Raw genomic sequence first — 21,658 nt, 5'->3', positions numbered from 1 at the left:
ATTCTACAAGCTTTTAATTTTTTGCATCAAAACTCAATCTTAACTCATCATCAACTAAAACAGACAATAACCTTCAAAAGTATAACTGAAACTCATAAATCATACCTTGAATTGATGTTCTAGATCAGTAGGTAATTTCTTCCTCGTTCCAATGCCGCAAGAATCACATCAATCCGACATCAAATAGAGTATCTACAAGCTTTTGAATTTTTTCATGCCTTTGGAGATGAAGAAGATGATCTTCATCTACTCCTTTAGTTGAGAATGTTTTCTTTTCTGATTTAAATCTTCATTTGCAAGTGGTATTTATAGTTTGGAAAAAATTTCACTTGGTCCTTTAAGTTGCCAACTTAAACCACTTCTTTTTCTACCTTTTTTTTTGCTCGTTTTAGTCCACTGATCGTTTAATCGTTTGAACTCGATAAATTTCGTATTATTTATAACCAAATAAATAATACTACTCCGATACCTTATTATTTTATATTCCGATAATTTATTTTAATATATTCTTAGCTATAACGCTTAAATTCCAATCCGAGACATAAAACTTTATTTTCCTATTTTTTTGTTCATTTCTTGGTTCAATAAATACCGATATCCAAATAATCAATACTACCTGCATAAATAAAATAATAATTCTCGTCAATAACCTTTAATTATAATTTTTGAGGATTAAAATAATATTTACCAGTTCGGTACTCAAAACACTATTTTTATAGTATTTCTCACGATCTTCTTTAATCCCGATCTCGTTCCTTTTATTTAATTCTAATATCAAAATTTTCTTATTAGAACTTCAAAACCGACCTACTCGAGTCTTCTTTTATTTAATTCTTCCGATAATTTGTTATTCTTATCACTTCAATTGTTCAAAATGAGACACGTTGCCCACTTTCGCAACGTAAAACTTACGGGGTACTACATTAGAGCTGCTGTAAATCAACGTTTTTTGGTGTTTAATTTGATTTTAAACACACCCAAACTATTCTATATGTTTTCCTTGTTCTGTTCTATGCGTTTTTGGCAGTTTTGCACAAAAAACGGAGCTGAAACGAGTGAGAACGGAGCTGAAAACAAACTGTTGTCTCAAATGACGCCACCGCCGCCAGGATGAACTGCCGGCGCCGCCGGCTTATAATGCCGGCGCTACTCGGATTTCTAGTTCAACATCTTTAAACAGGGAAAAACCGTAAGAATCAGAGAACCTTTAAATCGGTTAATCCGTAAAATAAACCGCTCTGTTTGGATATCTGCTGCATAAATTTCAAAATTACATTAAAAATAATTTAAAATTTTTGGCTCGCATCACCAAAGAGATGGATGAAATAAAGAAAACATGGGTTGATGGCTTGCGAATATGATTAGTAGGTGATGTTAACACAGTTGAATCGGTTTGATCGGTTGAGGCCACCGGTTCTCTCACCCGTCCGCATTTTAAAACATTGATTTTTAAAATATTTTTATGAAGACAAAAAAAAAAAACAAATTATGGTGTAAACACGCCCCTATATATTTGTTTCTCACAAAGGGAGCGCTTGAAGAAGGAAAGGAAAGTAGAGAAATTTGGCAAAGTTTGTTCACAAAATACGAAAAAAGAAGAAGGAAAAGAACAGAGGCAGCGCTGGTCTATTTGATTTGGAAACATTTGTGCTGTTGATGTGCCATAATTTGTGTGTGTAAGCTTTGTTTCTCATTTTGTAAACTCATTCACTTTACTCTATTTCTGTAATGGATTGATTTTTACTGTAATGGCGGGAATTTTGCTGTTTTTTGTTTACCTGACTACTTTTTCAATCAATTTTTCTAGTGATTCTTTAAATGTCAATGCCATATTTTTCAGAGATTGATTTTTACTGTATCATGTTTCCATTGCGTCCATTTTCTCTATTTTGCGCTGCGATGTGGACATGCAATGGTGCCAGTCTTTAGATTGTTGTTTGATTTGCTTGGTGACAAAAAAAATGAGGGATTTTAGACCATTTTTTATTTTATTTTATGGAAATTAAGATCAGCAGCTCTTTGTTGCCAGTCTTGAAACCATAAATTTTCTAGGGTTTCTATTGCTGCTCCCTGTATTTTTATTCTATTAATGTGGTCATTCTGAAGTACTAATGCATGTGCTATCACCGTAGATTTGAATTTAAGTATTTGATTTTTCTGCTGTGATGTCTTTGATTGCCAGTTATATTCATTTTATTCATTATTTATACATTGCCTTTTTCTTCAGTTTTCGCTTATGATTATTTGTTTATGTGTCACTGTCAACAGGTGAAGAGACCTTTTGTTGAGTTGTGGGTTCAACAATGCCTCTATTGAAGAAAAAGCCGTTTCTTTTGTTCCAAACACCCAAGGATTTGAAGCCTAATGAGCTTGTATATCAAGTTCGTTTCACTAAGGAAATATTTCGGGATTATCAGTATCCTTCCTTATGATTCTTTCAAGCCTATGCTAAATGTTTTTTCCCTTTATATTGTGTGTTATTTTCATTCCAATAGTTTTCTCTGTTGAAAATGTGGGATCGCAAATGACTTTATTAGCGAATATCAAAATCTTGTTGCTTTTTCCCTTCTGCTATTCTATCCTTTCTCTATGACGCCACTCGTGTTTTTCCTTTACTGCTGTTTAGAATGTATTTGAACAGATTAAATCTGTACCGCCAAAGAATTTGGAGTTGCAAAATTAGTGGAAAAGCTCATTTGACCTTTGAAGAGGCTTTGGTTTCAGAAAAAAATGCAACTGAGATGGTTCAACAGATGCCTAAAGAGGTTGTGGCACCTGCATTGCGTATTATACAATACAGTAAGATCTTACTCTTTGATGTAAGGGTTTAGTCCTTTCTACCTGGGTTTATTTGCTCTTTTGCCTTTCAATTTGCCTCTTATGAGTGCCGAGATGGTGGATTCTTTTAACTTGCAAGAAAGAGTTTGTCCTTTATTACAATTTTACATGCACGAGTGCACTTATATTCAGCTTTGTGCATCAATTTAAGTGAAAGCTATTATCTAGGTGGCAATTGGTCTAAACAATCGTGACTGAATGAGTGCTTTGCTACGTTTTTAATACGCTTAGATCAACTTGTTTATTTGTATTTGATCACAGTGCCAAATTTCATATGTTCTTTTTGGCTAATAATCACCCATGGCACCTCAACTTTGGGGGTGCGGGCGCTAAACCCCCTGAAGTTTAAAAACGGGCAGTAAACTCCCTGAACTTTGAGGCGGCGCTCACTAAACCCCTTTTGGACGAAATATGACCAAAATACCCCTGTCGCCGTTTTTTTGGTCAACTTACTTGTTTTCAAAAAAAATCTGACACTGTCACATCAGCTGCCACGTCAGTAAAATACCTTAAAAATTTCAAACACCCAAAATACCCCTAATTTGATTTAGAAAAAGACAAAAAAAACAAATCAACCCAATCTAAATCAAAAGATTAACTCAACACCCGACCGGACCACCTCCACCCGACCGGACCACACCGAAAAATTTTTCCGATCATCTTCTCCGTTGAAGATGACCGGAAAAATTTTCCGGTCATCTGCCGGATCTGTTCCTCAAGAGGAACAGATCCCTCGTCGTCTGTTCCTCAGTGAGGAACAGACGATCTGTTCCTCACTTGAGGAACAGACCACGATCTGTTCCTCACTGAGGAACGGATCCGTTCCTCAGTGAGGAACAGACGATCTGTTCCTCACTTGAGGAACAGACCACGATCTGTTCCTCACTGAGGAACGGATCCGTTCCTCAGTGAGGAACAGATCGGATCTGTTCCTCACTGAGGAATAGATCCAGATCTGTTCCTCAGTGAGGAACGGATCCCGGCGGCGGTGGTGGTTATGGTGGCGGCGGCAGTTGTGGTGGCGGTGGTGGTGGTTGTGATGGCGGTTCGGGTGAAAGTGGTTTGGTTGAATTCATTGGGTTGATTTGATTGGGTTGGGTGTTTTAGGGGTATTTTAGGTGTTTTAATTTTTTAGGGTAGTTTGGTGACGTGGCAGCTGACGTGGCGCCACTATTTATTTATTTTTTTTTTTGAAAAAAAAGTCAGTTGACCAAAAAAACGGCGCCAGGGGTATTTTGGTCATATTTCGTCCAAAAGGGGTTTAGTGAGCGCCGCCTTAAAGTTCAGGGGGTTTAGCGCCCGTTTTTAAACTTCAGGGGGTTTAGCGCCCGCACCCCTAAAGTTGAGGTGCCATGGGTGATTATTAGCCGTTCTTTTTTTTATGCAATATTGAAAGAATTGTTTTCATAAATTAGTTGGGAGTGAAACTTTGCTGAATAAATTTTGCTGCATTGCAGATCTTACTAGGCTCTTAAATTTGTATTGTAGATTATATGTGGTTAAAGTTCAATCAAACCATACTGTGTATAAAAAACAAAAGAATGCATTGAAATTTTTCTTGCTTAGAGTAAGGACAAAGCAGGAGATCAGAATATAGAAACTAAAACAGCTTATTGGACTTCAGCTAAGAGCAATACCAGCGTCATAGTACTATATGGTTCTAAATATATATGTATAAACACATACACATTGGCCGTGTATAACTTGGACTGGTTATTGGTTATTGCTTATTGGAGGCTCTCTGGCATATCTAGATGCCTGTCTCTGGCTTATAAAACTTTATTAGAGCGTTTTACCTTGTTTGCCATTATGTTACATGTCAATGTTTGATAGTAAAACTATAATGTGGAGATCCAGGTGGGGTTTAGATGGTGTTGATAGAGATATGATTATGATTAACACTAATAGAATATATACTAATGTTGTTAAAATATTGAGGTATTTTGTCTTCTGCCCAACTGTGGCATCAGTTATGCTTATCATATTCCCAAGCAGCAGAGCAGGCAGAGCTTTCAGAGGGCTTAATTTATTCATGAGTTATGCCCTGTCTTTCGCTTCCTATGTGTTTGTCTTCCCTCTCTCTCTTTACATATGCTTAATTATGTGTCTTGACCTGCATTGCAGGCGTATTTCTTCAAATATTATAGTGCATTGAGGTCCTGAATTCGCATTTGTCATATCATGACATGTATTGTGGATTCAGTCAATTTAAAAGTTGGTTTCAAAGTACAAACTTGCTTGTATTGAAATCAGTAAAGTAAGGTTGTTTCACACAGTTGTCAGAAACAGTTGACCCCACATGTCTTTATTAAGGAAAATTATACAACACAACCGTTGCGCCATGTCATTCGTGCAACAAACCAATAGTGCGTTAGCCATGTGGAAAATTGAATAATAAAAAAAATAAGCCTTAATTAAAAGATTCCTTATCGCAAATGTCCATTGGCTTTTAAAAAAATGACGTGGCGCAACGGTGGCATGGGATAAACTCTCCTTTGTTAATTGTGCTGGTTTATATGTACTTTTGCTTAGCAGGTATCTGTTTTGCATTACATTGATTGGCATATTGCATTTGGTTGTCAATGGTTTCATGCTCTCAGCCAAGTGAACTTACACACGTGAGAGCATCAAAATAAAATGATAGCCTTGATATTAGTGTAATTGATTCTATTTTTACTTTTCTAACATATTTATAGGAGTAGCTGTATGTTGCAGCATGCAGCATACAGCATTGCACAATTTAATTAATGAAATCAAAGAAATTAGTTTTGTTAGAATGTTTTCTATGAATTAGTTGTAGCTGGCATTCCTTTATCTGAGCAGAATTTTGTTATAATTAGTATACATTTATTGACTATACTATTTTAATTATTTTTCTTTTTTAATTTCTTGTGCATTCTCGTACAGAAAATCTCATTGCAATCTATTTGTGAAAAAAAAAAAAATGTAATCGCAGTTTATGTTGTAAAAATAGTTCTGTTCTTAAGGCTTCAAATGAAAAGTGCAAGACTTGTGAATTTGTTGGATCTAAAATAGTTTGAAAACCAGAAGGTTAATCTTGAGTATCTTCTTTATTGTTGAGTTTATTTCTGTGCATTGTGGAAGGATCTTATATTTTCATACCCTTGAACTTCTGTTTGTCTACTTGTTTGTGAAGAAGCATTTTTTTCCATTTTATAGTAAAAAAAAAAAAGTTTTGTTTTTTTCCTATTGAAAAAATATTGTTAATGAAAAAATCATAAATTAATAGAGAAAGAAAAAGATCTCTTAAGAAGAAAAGAAGGAAAAAACAAAGATAATGAAAAAAGAATGCATGGAGTTAAAGTTCATTTAAAAATAAATCCGAACTCTGAAGTATGTGAAATAGTTTGCTTGGTATTTGTTAAAAAACATTGTAATTGATTTCCGGATCTTTAGGCTTTGCCTTTTATTTTACTAGTGATTCTTTTTTATCAGTTTGTAAATTATGTGTTACTCTTTCAGGCATGCTTACCCTGAAGGATCTCGCTGACACAATTGCTACAAAGCTGCAGGAAAATTTGTTTGTGGGTGCTATATTGCATGGAAAAAAGGGTGATAGTCTCTGTCCTTGCAAGATACTGAAAATCCTGGATAACGGTACTGTTAAAATCCAATATGAAGTTGCATGGCTTGCTATGAATAATAAAATTGTGGAAACTTCAGTTGTGAATAGAGAAGATCTATTATGGAAGAAGATTCCCTTCAGTAGAAGGATGCTGAAGCCTTTTATTCGGGAATCTACATATCGAAATGGTCCCTGGGCACTTCATATCAATTTGGCCAAAAAGCACGGAATCTCATGTGATTTACCACCGGAGTTAAAAGGAAAATTTTCCATCAAAGATGGATTATTGATTTGCTGTAAGAAAAGAAAAGATCTCGAAGATCAAAAAAATGCAGGGGTAACCATGCACAGCCATATTTGCTTGCTTACCTGTTGATGATATTTCTATGAAGTCTCATATACATCTTTTTCAGGATGTTGAAAAGGAGAGTAAGAAACATAAAAAGAAGAAAGTGGGAGGTGAGGAAGTTGAAGCAACAGTAAGAGTATTTGGTTGAAGTCATCTATTTTTTATGCCTGTTTTAATTTATTTGGCTTTGTTTTTATTTTGCAATTTTTATGGGTATGTCTTCTTTGCTGCACAGTGTTATATAGCATGATCATTCTTTCTAGTTCCCTTCAGTTTGTGCAAGGGAACTTGACTGTGCCTGCTTTGAGATGTCATGGATCCTTTTTAAATTATCTTTCATTCTTTTATTCATTCATTTATCTCATTACATGAATTTCCAGAAGATGATCAGCCAAGTGATGATCCTATCAAATATCCAATTGATGATCTATTGGTGCAACCTGGGGCCGATGATCCTGTCTTCACTATTCGTCCTTCACCTTCAAGGGACTTCCATATTCAGATGGATTGTGTTGGTGATCTTTTAATGGTTTGGGATTTTTGTACCTCTTTCAGCAAGATGTTGCACTTGTGGCCATTCTCTCTGGAAGATTTTGAAAATGCCATCTTCCATAAGGATAGTAATTTGATTCTTCTGGTTGAAACACATTCTTCTCTTTTCCATTTGCTTATAAAAGACCATGGAGAATATTTCTTAGCTGTACAGAAAAGAAATCGAAAGTTGAAGGTAAAGTGCAATTCTTTTCTTTTCTTGTCAAGCTTGAAACTGAGAGTTGTATTGTTCGAGTGGTAGCTGATGTTACCTTCTGATGTTTACCTGTTCTCATAGCAGATAACACTAACGAATTGGACAGACTATTTGTGTGATTTCTTAGAGATGATCAACAATCCTGATCTATCTGTGCATGCTACAACAGTTAAGCGGGGTCATTATGGTCTTTTAGATGTTCAAGCCAAATTAGGTATCCTTCGAGAGTTGGTTAATCATGTTCTTGACACAGATCTCATCAGAGAGAAGCTGGATGAACATATTGAACAGCTGCAGCTGCTTGGAGCCACAAAGAGAGAGAAAATAATAGAAGAAGGTAGAAGGAGAAGGGAAGGGAAGGAAAAGTTTAAGGTGGAGAATAATGTTAAAGTAATGATTGGGATTAGCATGGAAAGAGTAGAAAACAACCCCATGGTTTTAGAAAATGAGAAACATACTAGGGAGAATGGAGATAACGCAAAGATAGGGAAATGGGAGGTTGTTTCATCCTCAGAAAATCACAAATCAGATAAAAAGGAACAGAAGGAAAACTTTAAGGCCGAGACTGTTGATACTTGCAGCATAGAGCGTGTAGGAAACAACCAAAATGGTTTGGAAAACCAGAAGCATCCAAGGGAGAATGGAAATGCAGCAAAAAGAAGGAAGGGAGATGAAAGCCATGCATCAGATGAAAGGTTTCATGCTTTTCTAATCCTTATGCATGATGACATTTCCATACTAGCACGCCAGTGCTTGACATATGCATAGATGTGCCAACACACATGCCCATACTTGCGCATGTAAAAAAATAGATTTTTATGATTGTGGATTATACCTGTTTTGACAGTGAGACCTCTCATTTGGACATTGCTTCAAAGAAGAGCAAGCAAAATGGGGATGTGGAAGTCCTGGGCGAAGACATAAAAAATTCATCGAGCAAAACAGGACTTGAACAGTTGAAGAAGGAGTGGAAGCACGCTGTAGAAAAGAGGAGCAAAGAGGAAAGGGTACACTGTACTTTCTCTTGTGCATGTGCAAGTTTTTTTCTCTTTATTTTTTGTGGCAGTATTTATAATTCTGGGAAGTGTTCATACTCAGGCTAAATTTTATGAGAAGGAGATGGAGAAACGAGTCTTACGCACGTGTTATTTGGGTAAAGACAGAGACTACAACAGGTATTGGTGGTTCCGACGCGATGGGAGGATCTTTGTTGAGAGCTCTGACTCCAAGCTGTGGGGCTACTATAGCAACAAGGAAGAGGTTGAAATGCAGAAATCTTACTGTCTTCTACTTTACTATTCCCTTTTCTTTTGAAAAGAAATTTTGTAGTGTTTATTTGTTACAATGATTTCTACCTGACTTCTCTGAACAGCTTGATGCATTAATGGGTTCACTAAATTGCAAGGGTGAGAGGGAGAAGGATTTTAAGAATCAGCTGCAGAAATTCCACGATAGGATATGGTGAGTCTGTTAAGAACAAGTAATTCTTATAATACCCACTTTTGCTTGGCAATTCACTTGTATAAATTCCCATCGAATTTGAGACTTTAGGCAAGTCCTGGTAATGTGCAGATGCTACTCACTTTAGTGCTTCAAATGCTGAGTTTTGATAGAGCTACCTATTGAAACCCTGGAATAGACATAATTTTTCATTAATTATTTTATCCTTAAATTTCGCAGTATTGTGCTTCAGAAGAGATGGAAAGATTTGGCTAACAAGATTGAGTTGGAGGAGGCTGTGCTTCGAAGATCTACTCGTGTAAGGGCACTGCCGAGGGAGAATCATCGCAATTATGTTAATAAGTGGAAGGAAGACTAAGCGGTTTTGTGTTGGCCATTTTTTCCACCATTCCTATACTCGCAGATTTTATCATGAAAGGGTAGAGGATTTTTTTGGGTACCTGATTATTGCTGATACATTCTTTTTGTTCCCTACGAGCTGACACTAGGAAGAGAATTATTTTGTTTTTGTATATCAGCCCAGGTTTCCGACCGAATCTCAGGTATGTGGTTCTCTTCAGCTTAGATAATTATAACTTCTCTTTTCCTATAAATTTAGGGGAAGAACCTACAATTTCTTCTTTTTTAAGCTAAGGTATCGGACACTGGTATTAAATCTTGCCTAGCTACTTAATTACACTTGATGTCAACCGCTTCATCTTTGCGTGGTTATGGACTCTCATCCCTATTTTCGTAAAAATTGGTTAAAGAATGAGCACTTTTGCATTTTCAAATCATTTAACCTCTCCTGTTTTGCTGAATAATGCGTGAATAATATATTTTTTTGGACAAATTTCCGAAAAATTCCAAACTTTTACAATTATCAGTTATAACTTAACTTTTTAAAATCAGCAAATATAATTTGTTTACATATTATATTTTTTTATTTTTGAATTGGTTTGATTTTTTGCCAGTATTTTGGCCACATCAGATCTGACTCATCAAATAATTTGGCTATAACTGATAATATACAAAGGCTTAGCTACAGTTGACACAACACAAAAAAATATATTTTATTGTGTTAATTTTTTTTTAATTCATATATATGGTTTTTATGTTGGCAAAAAAATCAGTTTGATTCGAATTTTACTATAAAAAAAAACACAATTTGCTAAAACGGGTTATAAGATTTGATCATAACTAAAAAAGTGTAAAGATTTATTATTTGATTTCCCTCTACATACTAGAATGCAATTTGATGAAGCAGCGAAAGCTAAAACATTGAGAAGCAACGAAACCTAAAGCTTTGAGAACAAGTAGCTAGAATGCAATTAGATGAAGGATATAATTTAATGGTTCCGAGAAATTGATATGTGCAAAATAAAAAATAAAAAAAGGGGTCAACACGCTCCTTGAACTTGTGGCACATGTCATCTAATCTAATTTATATTTTTTGAGCAACTAACCCTAAAACTCTTCATTTTTAGATCAAATAACCGCATAATTTATATTTTTATTTAAAAAATAGATTTAGGACCAATTAGGGAAGTGTCTATTTACTTTTTTTGCATCCTTCACTTTTAATTTGTATTTTACGCGTTTTAAAAATACAATTATGAGATTATTTGATCCAAAATTTAAGATTTTTGGGGTTATTTGCTTATAAAATATAAATTGGATTAGATGACATCAAAAAAAATCTACTTTCTTTACTATAGGTTCATAAACCATAAATGTATAAAAATATAGGACCAAATTGTTATAATAGATGGTGATTGAAAAAGTTTAATAAAAGTTATCCCTTATTTGTCCATAATCCATTTATAATGTGATTGAAGAATTTCTTTTCCTGTGATGTAGTGAGATGTTGAATATTTTTTAATTGATTAAGAAACGGGGTAGACCTACTTAGGGACAAACTTCCAAAGCTGAAGCAAAACAACCACTAAAAATTGTTAGTGTTTGCGCCCAAGAAGTGATAGGTGGACCAAATATAAAAATGTCCAGGAGATGGTGAAACAAGTTTAATTGGTTCAACTGACAGTTTCAGCAGAAAAAAATTTATCTTCAACTTTATTTATTTTTAAATAAAAGCTGGAATTTTGTGAGGATTAAAATTCTTAATCACAATTTAGTTTCTATAAATAGTTAGATTTCTTGTTATTTCTTTTTTTTTATCAACATATCATTAATTTAAAGGCCTAATCACTCAAAAAACCCTCACCTTTATTTTATTTTTCAATTCCACTCCGACGTTGAAAATTTGTCAATTTTACCCACTTTTAAATTTTCCGTTTTCAATTGTACTCCGATTTTTTAATTTTTGTTAATTTTTTAACTTAAATGATGAAATCATTCAATTAACTAAGTTTAAACATGAAATTAAATTCTTTTTTATTCAAAAAAGTACAAATAAGTCCTTTATTTTTAAAAACTAACTAAAATCCATAATCATATTAACACTAGCTTAAATTCTTAATTAATTTAACTAAATTTAAATAAATTTTAAAAACGTACAATTAATATATGCTAGACATGGAGAATGTTTTAAACAAATTTCCAAACGAAAAAGACGTTAATTTAATTTTTCAGGGTACAATTGAAACACAATAATGCAAAATGGGGTAAAATTGACAAATTTTCAACGTCAGGGTATGATTGAAAAGAGGGCTAAAAGGTCGGGGTTTTTTAATGACATTAGACCTAATTTAAAACAAAATTCAGAATTTTTTATCCCTTAATCTCTGGATTAAATCTTTATTTAGGAGTAGAATTAACATTAATCTTGCATGAATCTCTAAATTTCCAGATTAATACTCAATAGTTGTTAGAATAATGGTTACATCATTTGAAACCCTGTCATATATTTCCAGATTGTACCGATTAAACCATCATAACCATATGTAACCCATCTATAAATTTAAAGGTTTAAGTGTATGCACATTTTCACACAAACATCTTTTGGGACTCCATTAGGGACACGTTTATGATCAGTACAAAAACTGACACTTCAACGAAAGAGTACAAGAACACCAGGTCACACATTTAGGCACTTTTTAGAAGGAAGAGAGTGTTTTCGGACGTTTTTGACTCGGACATCGAAGAAATTATGGCTAAAGTAGGCAAGATAGCACAATAGCCACAAAAGAGGTCTCTGCCACCTCTCGTTGAGGCGACGTTTGTCAACCCCACGGCTAAGGAATATAACCTTGACTTCGAGGATGAAATGGTCGTATGCACGTGACCTCCCCCCCGTCTCGCCCATATCCCTATCAGGTGCCGATTTTTCCGTAATGAGGAATGAAATCATTGAGGAAAATCAATACATGTTTAATGAGGTGATTCAGTGGATGTCGTTGGTGATAAAAAAGATGATGGCCGATCATTCTACCATATAGAGGGAAATCAAATCGGACTTCCATAGTTTGTCTAGTTGTTTGGAAAATTTAAGCAAGATTTCTCAGGTTAGGCCGTAGCGGAGAAAAGCTATAAGAGGCCGAGTGTCCTCAAGTGCCCATTAGATTCAAAACTCAGGGAACTCCGGTCAATCAGGGACAATAGTCAAGCAATTTAGGCATGATATATGGTTCTGTGGAACTTTTAACTCGCCAAGATGAAGAGTCATCAAATAAGGGTGAGTCATTTGTGCATCGTCAAGGGAAGGAAAGCGTCAAGGGAAGGAAACTATTAATGAACCTTTGATCAAATTGCACTACCCCCCACAAGAGGTAACATCGGGTGACTAGAATGCGCTAATGAATGAAGGAGGATGTAACGTGTATAATCGAGGTAAGTTGCTTGATGAGTTGGAAAATCTTAGTGTTGACCTCAAGCCGATACCATGACTGATGATTCCGGTGATGCTGGATCCGGTCTTAATGTGGCCGGTCTGAGTGTGATCTTCAATCTACACAGAAAAGATAGGTTAGAAGGATTCGAGCCGGTGTTGGCTCGAACACCCTCCGATGCCTAAGTCAGATAGACTGAATTGATAAGAGTTTAGAGTGAATATCAGTAGTATAAAAGTCCTTTACCTGACCTAGTTCCATTAATATATAATAGATAGTCATTGCATTGTAGTATGAGTCTTGTTACTGATTTGAGTTCATCTTCTTGTTAAGATTAGGTAAAATCCGTCCTTATCCCTGATTTCACGGGATAAGGGCGTTATCTGGTCTTCTGGTAACATTGCGTACTGAGTCAGTGACTTCGGACATGTCTCTGAGTCAGTGACTTCGGGCTTGTCTCTGAGTCAGTGACCAACGCCACCTGTGTGGGTCTTTTGTACAATTCTGGTGGTGTATCCATCATTAGTCCCTCCTAACAAGAACATTTATATCAAGCATTTATGTTTGTTTCATTGTTTATGTGGAGTGTGTCTGTGACCTTTTGTCTTGTATTTTGAAACGTTGCTTTCTTCGTGCTGTGTCTTCTTATCGAGCTTTCCTCGGCTCGGCCCACTTCATTTCTTTGTTTTGTTCTTCATGTTTGATTTTGTTTACTTTTTTCTCCTTTATTGCAAAAATGGGTGATAATTTTCTTGATGACTTGACTCTCTCTCTTTTGATGATAATGACGATGTTGTAATTGTCGGGTTTAAACATGTGTTACCCAATGTGTATGTAAGCGGCTGTTTGACTTACTTCTGTTCCACTGCGATAAAGATCATTCGTGAAGACTATCCCGATTATGATATGAACAAGTTTATGTCGATTGTTTTTCGAGCTCTAGGTCAGCGAGCTGCGACAAAAGTTGCAGCTTAAGAAAGATAAGTTGCATGTTTCTCCAGTTCTCCCTTCGTACGCTGCTAGAGATGGCATGAAGGACGCCATGGGATCCGAGGAGAAAAAAGAGCTTGCTCATACTACTGCCAAAGATGGCAAGGAGCTTTTGCCTCCTTCGGGACTATTGACTGCGTCTAAGACAATTTCAACCGTTATTTGGAGGTTGAAACTTCGGAGGTCCTCAAGCATGACTCTCTTGTCTCTGACTCAGTCGAGGAACTTTCTAAAGAGAAAGATTCGGGTGGTCCAAAAGAGGGAGTGACCCTTCTAGAGGAAAAGATGTAGGCCGTATGTTGGACCTGTAGCTAGCTTTCTTTTACTTTCTTTTGGTGCTACCTTGTGAGGTAGTACTTCTTTTGTTTGTACTTTTCTTTAGGGGGGTCTTTATGGTAGACTCCCCCTTTCAGAGAACAATTGCGTGCTTTTTATGAATGTGTTTCGCTTTTTCTTTATCTGTAAAGAATCATATTGTTGACTATATCATTCGTCTGTGTCATAGGTCTGCGACTAGCTTCTACTGAAGGCATCGATCCGACAAATGACAAACTTTCAAGATTCTCCTGATGAAGAGGAACTCAATGCGTTTGATGTTGTAAGTCCAAAGGAGGGAGCGACCCTTCCAGAGGAGAACATCGTCTAGGCTCGTAGCCTTTTTACTTCGTGTTTGTTTTGTTCTTTCCCCTTGGGACAATCATTTGTTTTGTATTCCACAATTTCTTGTGGTGAATGTTCTGGGGATGTTTTACAATCCACATTAATCCTACGTGGAGATCTGCATTCGCCATACAGTACACTGGGTCTCGTACACTACACTGAGTCTGATAGAGTACACTGAGTTTGGTACACCATACTGAGTCTGATACATTACACTGAGTCTGGTACGTTACGTCTATCCCTGTTTGAGTAAGACTCTATTTGGTCTTAGATATTTCTGGTATGGTTGAACCATATCCAACATTACTTCCTCCCTTTCAAACAAGTATACTTCAAGCATTTATGTTTGCTTAGTCTTCTGCCGAGGTGAAGAGTCCAAGGGAAAAATTGACGATCCTTCAAGGAAGGAAGAACTTCGTGAGGAGAATACTAATGGTCCAGAGGAGGGAGCGACCCTACCAAAGGAAAATGTTGTTTTTAGCTAGCTTTCGAATACTTTTTGTGTTGCCTCGTGGGACAACACTTCTCTTGTTCTTTCATTTTGGGGCTCTTACGTTAATTAGAACCGGCCCCTCTATTTCGGAACAATTTTCATGTTTTATGGATCCATTTCAGTTATGTATGAGTGTTTTATACTTCGATACTCTGTGGATATTTTTCAATCCATATTCGTCATACTTGGAGATCCGCATCCGCCATATTTCGATACTTTGTGAATATTTTTCAATCCACGTTTGTCATACTTGGAGATCCGCATCCGCCATATTTCGATACTTTGTGAATATTTTTCAATCCACATTTGTCATACTTGGAGATCCTCATCCTCCATACTTCGATACTTTGTGGATATTTTCCAACCCATATTTTCTATACTTGGAGATCCGCATCCGCCATACTTCAAATTTGATGCCGATTTTCATTGCTTCTATCGTTGTGTCATGATTTAAATTTTAAATTTGGACCAAAGTTCTTCAATGTTTCTTGTTTGTCTTACTTGTATTTCCTCAAGTCACTTAAGTCTTTCTGCATGAGGGTGTTGGTCTTGAATCTTTCTTTAAATGCTGATGCTAGGTAAGGGAATAATGTAATCGATCCAGACTTCAGGTAGGAATACCATTTTTGGGCTGATTCCTTCAACGTCGCAGGGAACACACGACATAGCATAGGGTCTCTGACATCTTGCAACATCATTATTGTTTTGAATTTCGAGATATGGCTCTTCGGGTATCCTGTATCATCAAAAGAATCAAATGCTGGTAATTTAAAAAGTGATGGAAACCTTACCAATTGTATTTCAGTTTTCAAGAGGGAGTCTTCGTCCTCTCTATCCTCCTCGTCGGCTTTGCCCAGAGCTTCATATATTTTTCTAACGCATCTCTAATTTTCTGGTCGATGGTGTCCTTCTCTTCACCTTCATTTCTTTTGTCGCAGATGCAACTCTCTGCTTCTCTCTCTAGAGGTTTGGGTTTGTGAACTGAGTCTTTCACATGTGGACTTTTTGAGGTGACTTCATCTATGTGGTTCCGGTTCCTTCTAGGACTTTCGTCCTTCTTCTGAGGCTTTTTTTTCCTTCTCTACCAATGCTTTTTTGAGTTCTTTATCTCATACTTCTTCTTTTCTTCTTATTACTGGCTCCAAGTGCTCTTTTCTGGGTGGGTTTGACATTCCCTTCTTAGGAGGAACAATCTTTTATGCGCCTTTGTTTGAGTCAGGGACCTCGTGTGTCCTCCGATTACTGCCCCAACACCTTTGCGTCTGGGTTGTGCGTCCTCCGATTGCTTTCTATTTTACCATTGATATTTGTTTGTCATTCGCTTGCCCCAACACCTTTGCGTCTGGGTTGTGCGTCCTCCGATTGCTTTCTATTTTACCATTGATATTTGTTTGTCATTCGCTTATTTCTACAGTCCCTCTGCGGCCATGGTTTCTCTGCTGACTGGTACAATAGTTGTTCCACTTTCTACTCTGAAACTCTATATCGCGACCTTTCAATCGTTGCAAGATTCCTTAAAAATGATTCAGCCAGTAAATTTAATATTGCTTTAATAAAATAATGTTTTCTTTCAATTCGATATTTCAATTTTCATTATCCAATAGATCTATAATATTGCTTTGACTAATCGTTATTTTACAAGCGTAATATGACGACCACTCTGAATCATAGTGATATAAAATAAGAAACTTATCTGTTTTTCTCAAAGTCGTATTGCTGTTTGGTAGGATGGTACGGCCACAATAATCCTTCCTTTATAGCCGCTTCTGCTATTTTTTGTCGATTTGGCCTTGTGACTTTTCGAATCTCCTGTCCCATTAAAAGAGTCAAAGTTTGGTAATTTATACTGTGAAGGAAATTTTACCAATTATATTTCTGTTTTAAGGGGAGAATCTTCGTCCTCTCGGTCTTCGTCCTCTCCCTTTTCTTCATCTACGTCTGGAATCACTTGTTCCTCTTCGTCTGGGACTATTGGTCCATTTTCATTTCTATCATCTGTACCACGCTTGCTATATCTTTGCGTTTCTTATATTTCACCTGCGCCTAGGATCTGCGTCTGCGCTTGGGACCATTCGTCAATCTACATCTGCGCCCGGGGTTACTCGTTAATCTGTGATATTGTTTTTCATCTTCCTATATTTCTACTCTATATCTGCGTCTGGGATCCGCGTCTGCGCTTGGGACCATTCGTTAATCTACATCTGCGCCTGGGGTTACTCGCTAATCTGTGATGTTGTTGTTCATCTTCCTACATTTCTACTCTACATATGTGTCTGTGATCCGCGTCTGCGCTTGGGACCATTCGTTAATCTACATCTGCACCTGGGGTTACTCGCTAATCTGTGATGTTGTTGTTCATCTTCCTACATTTCTACTCTACATCTGTGTCTGTGATCTGCGTCTGGGAGCATCGGGTATTGTTTCCCCAGCACTCTGCGTCTGGGAACATTATCCTCCGGTTGTTTCCTCAGCACTCTGCGTCTGGGATCGTTCCTCCTTTGGTTCTTTTGCTGGTGCCTTTCTCTTTTTGCTCACTAGTACAGTGATTTATATACTGACTGGTACATTTGTTTCTCTTCCGAGTGTCACAGTAGTTTCTCTTTTGACTGTCACAGTGGTTTATTTTCCGACTGTCACAGTAGTTTGACTTTCACAATGGTTTCTCTTCTGAAATTCCATTAAGCAACAATTCAATCATTGCAAGCTTCAGTAAAAATGATTCAACAAGTAAATTTTAATGCTAGTACAATAAAATATATATTTCATTACTTTAATATTTTAATTTAGTAGATCCATAATATCGATACGATAAAACGTTATTCTACAAGAATCATAAGGTTGCCACTTTGAATACTAGTGATATAAAAAGAAAAACTTATCTGTTTGTTTTTGTATGTTGCACTGGTGTCTGCGTCTGGTACACGGTAACTGTTCCTTCTATGACATAGAGATGAAGAAGTTTGGATGAACTAAACTTTTTGATTTCGACAGCTTCATACATTACTTTTGATAGCCACTTATGCTCTGATTTGTTCATTTTCACTCGTGACCTCCAATCATTTTTTATGGTTGTCTATCACCGAGAACCAAAATTAAATTTATTCAAGAACGAATTATCGTTCCCACAGACGGCGCCAAATGATGATTCCGGTGATGCTGGATCCGGTCTTAATGTGGCCGGTCTGAGTGTGATCTTCAATCTACACAGAAAAGATAGGTTAGAAGGATTCGAGCCGGTGTTGGCTCGAACACCCTCCGATGCCTAAGTCAGATAGACTGAATTGATAAGAGTTTAGAGTGAATATCAGTAGTATAAAAGTCCTTTACCTGACCTAGTTCCATTAATATATAATAGATAGTCATTGCATTGTAGTATGAGTCTTGTTACTGATTTGAGTTCATCTTCTTGTTAAGATTAGGTAAAATCCGTCCTTATCCCTGATTTCACGGGATAAGGGCGTTATCTGGTCTTCTGGTAACATTGCGTACTGAGTCAGTGACTTCGGACATGTCTCTGAGTCAGTGACTTCGGGCTTGTCTCTGAGTCAGTGACCAACGCCACCTGTGTGGGTCTTTTGTACAATTCTGGTGGTGTATCCATCAATGACCATCATACATAAAACCATACCCTGATTAGGTTGATAAGCTGTACCCGTTCTGTAGGGGTTAAAGGGTCCCGAAGTTAAGTTTGTTAGGCGAGGAATTGGGGAAATCGACGATGGAGCATGTTGCCACGTTCTCGGCTCAGTGTGGCGAGGTCGAAGCCCATGAGGTTTTGGAAGCTACAATTGTTTGCAAGTTTATTAACTAAGATGCCATTCACTTGGTACTTGCACCTGTCGCCGAATTCTATTGGTTTTTGGAAATATTTAAAGATGAAGTTCCACAATGAATTTTATAGGGCGCCGGTATACGTGACATTGGCAGACATTTGTAGGATTTCTTAATTGCCTAGCGAGATGGTGGAGAAATACATCGGATTAAGGAATTTGAGAACTCCATGCATGACTCAAATTTCAAAGGCCGAATGAGTCCCTATGGTGGCGAAGAGAATGAGTTTCACCATTAGGGAACATATCGAGGGACACTATTTCCTAGACATATTTGAATTAACCAATAGGGTAACGAGCTACGAGAGGTTGCTCAAGGAAAAAAATAAAGGCGGGGTCTTTGAAAGGAACATGTGATAAAGACTAGTTTGACGTTGACGCGGCTGTTGCGAGTGAAAAGGAAGATTCGGACAACAAGATCAATATGACCGAGTTCCTTGAAAAATAAAACCTATAGAAAGTTCATCTTTGAAGAGGCCGAGTTTCATGAAGAAGAATAAGGTAGCTATGGTGCAAAAATAATATTATTTTGACCTGATAGAAACCCAATTCCACATATTATGAACAGCGTTTTACAGGATTCGCCCAACGAGCTGGACCTCAGGACTCGCCAAAGAATGATAAGTCAAAGAACCAACTTCAAGATAAGAAAGATCGAGTCCTATAAAGCTCATCCATTTAAAGAATAATTCATACCGATTCGCCTTAACAAGCAAGAGATCGGATCCCATAGGATTCGGTGATTAGATCCGAGTGCGAATATTCAAAAATCTAAAGTCTGAATATAATTCAATACTGTAAAGAAGGAGGTTCCAGAAGATCTAGATCTTTTAGAAGAACAAGAGACGTTCCTATTTAGAATCATATTTCTATTCGAGAAGTATGATCCTATTTAGAAAAATTACTCCTACTTAGAATCACATGCCATATATGAATCCTTTTCCTATTTTGACTTATACGCTAAATAAAAATCCCTTTCCTATTTGAATTTTACAAGGCATTCCTCCGTGCTCACTATAAAAGGACTTGTCTATGCTCAGACTAATTATAATTTATATTGGAGATGATGATAAGAACTATATTAGCTCATCGATTCTTAACTTCTTCAAATCATGACGAAGCAATTTTTTGATAAGCTCATCGGTTTTTAACTTCTTCAAATCATGAGCTTCTTTAATAGTGGTTATCTTCGATTGCTAATCTAAGATTGACAATGAATGAAGAATGTTGCCATTGATTTCTCCAAGAGTATAATGCTTACCAAGCTTTTTGAGATTGGAGATGATGATAAGAAGTCTATTAGTGATGTCGGTAGTATTCTCATTGGCCTTGTGATTAAATGCTTCATATTCCCCAATGAGAAGTTCCACATTTTTGTTCTTAACTTGAACCATACCTTCATGGTAGTTCTCTAAGATTTCCACATATCATTAGCATAAGAGCAATGTTTAACTCTTGATTGTTCCTCACTAGATAGTGACCCAAAGAGAACACACATAGCCTTCAGGTTGAGGCCATTTCCTTCAACTTACTTTTTTTCCAATCATCTCTTGGCCATGGAACTTCAACACCATCAACTTCTTGAATAGGAGTTTTATATTCTTTTATGATAACCCTCCAAAGATTCACTCCTTCCATATCTAGGTAGTTTTCCATCTTGAACTTCCAATTTCGAAAATCCGAGCCATCGAAGAATTGTCTAAGAGTGTTGGGGTAGTTTTCGGTAGCCATCAAGATCGTTTAACTCCCAATTGAGAAAAATAATGAGCAACCTTGTTTTGATACCAATTGAAATACCTAAAAAGGAGGGGGGGTGAATTAGGTTTAATGACTAATTAAAAATTATTTAAGATAGAAAGAGATGAAGTTAGGGTATAGAAAGAACACAAGGAGATTTTTAGAGTGGTTCGGATTAAACACAAATTCTATATCCACTACTTAATCAAAAATTGAGATCTTTCACTAAAAATAAACTTGATTATAAGTTACAAAAATGGTGCTTTATACCTAACACCCAACTTGAAGTTTTTCCAAAGCTAAACCTCTAACTTACAACTAATTGACTTTTACAAGGCTTAATCAACATCCCACAAAGAAAACAATAGATGTTCTAACAAACTAGAACATCAATCAATCAATGTTAAAGAAATGATACACAATAAATTTGAGAGAATGTTGAGTTGCTGAGAGCTTTGAATGTTGCAATTAATTGTTCTAACCAAGCTTAATAGGTTATAGCAAGTCTTTAAAGGATTTTTGCTGATGTGGCAAAGTTTCATTGGTCCATTCCAACATAATCCCATAATTTTGTTCTTTAAAATTCCAAAATCAAGGATGCATATACCAACAGACAATCGTCCAAAAAAGAGTAGACGGTCGTCTGACCCCAACAATCTGGATGGAATTCAAAAATGCCTTCTTAGACGATCGTCAATTTGAGATGGAGATCGTCTGTATGGTAGATGATCGTCTGCCTGATCATCTACCCCTCATACCTTTTTGAATTAATTCCAAATGAAACAGTGCGTTTTGAAGTGACAGACGATCGTCTGTTACTTAAAAATATCACAAAATATGCGAAAAGCTAGGAGCGATATTAGAAAACGATTATACTCCAATTGATTGTTTGTATCAAAATTAGAACGTAAGACATATGGTCCAACATAGGTTGATTTTATTAAGTCATCATGAATGCCTATACAACCACTAATTATATTTTCATGACAGTCCTATGATTTCTAAGTAATTTGCTGTATTTGGTTGGATTTAACGTGATTAAATTCATTAGCCTGTTAATATTGGATTTGAAAATGCTTTGAAAGCGTTTAAACATTTCAAGCATACATAAAAGGCAGGAGATATATGTACAAGATAAGAAATACTTTTAAACCTTGTAAACCCGAAATATATGGCACTCATATGTAATCTGGTAGTCT

General features: G+C 36.4%; 1 protein-coding gene across 3 annotated transcripts; it reads left to right on the top strand.

Moving 5' to 3' along the window:
- Window positions 1-1,516: 1,516 nt before the first annotated feature.
- Window positions 1,517-9,677, top strand: LOC126655355 (uncharacterized). Of its 3 annotated transcripts, none has more exons than XM_050349492.2 (11): window positions 1,517-1,672; window positions 2,269-2,416; window positions 2,627-2,799; window positions 6,322-6,761; window positions 6,838-6,883; window positions 7,154-7,500; window positions 7,606-8,216; window positions 8,369-8,528; window positions 8,620-8,781; window positions 8,894-8,982; window positions 9,202-9,677. In XM_050349492.2, exons 2-11 carry the CDS (start codon window positions 2,304-2,306, stop codon window positions 9,338-9,340), a joined length of 2,280 nt encoding a protein of 759 aa, XP_050205449.1. In that variant the 5' UTR covers window positions 1,517-1,672; window positions 2,269-2,303; the 3' UTR covers window positions 9,341-9,677. The 3 variants fall into 3 exon arrangements, with proteins under 3 accessions (XP_050205449.1, XP_050205450.1, XP_050205448.1); XM_050349493.2 differs by having other exon boundaries at window positions 1,517-1,676; window positions 7,157-7,500; XM_050349491.2 differs by having other exon boundaries at window positions 1,518-1,676.
- The last annotated feature ends 11,981 nt before the right edge of the window (window positions 9,678-21,658 follow it).

Source organism: Mercurialis annua, linkage group LG7 (genome assembly GCF_937616625.2).
Source record: "Mercurialis annua linkage group LG7, ddMerAnnu1.2, whole genome shotgun sequence".
Taxonomy (NCBI): domain Eukaryota; kingdom Viridiplantae; phylum Streptophyta; class Magnoliopsida; order Malpighiales; family Euphorbiaceae; genus Mercurialis; species Mercurialis annua.
This window is presented reverse-complemented; position numbering and strand designations above follow the sequence as displayed.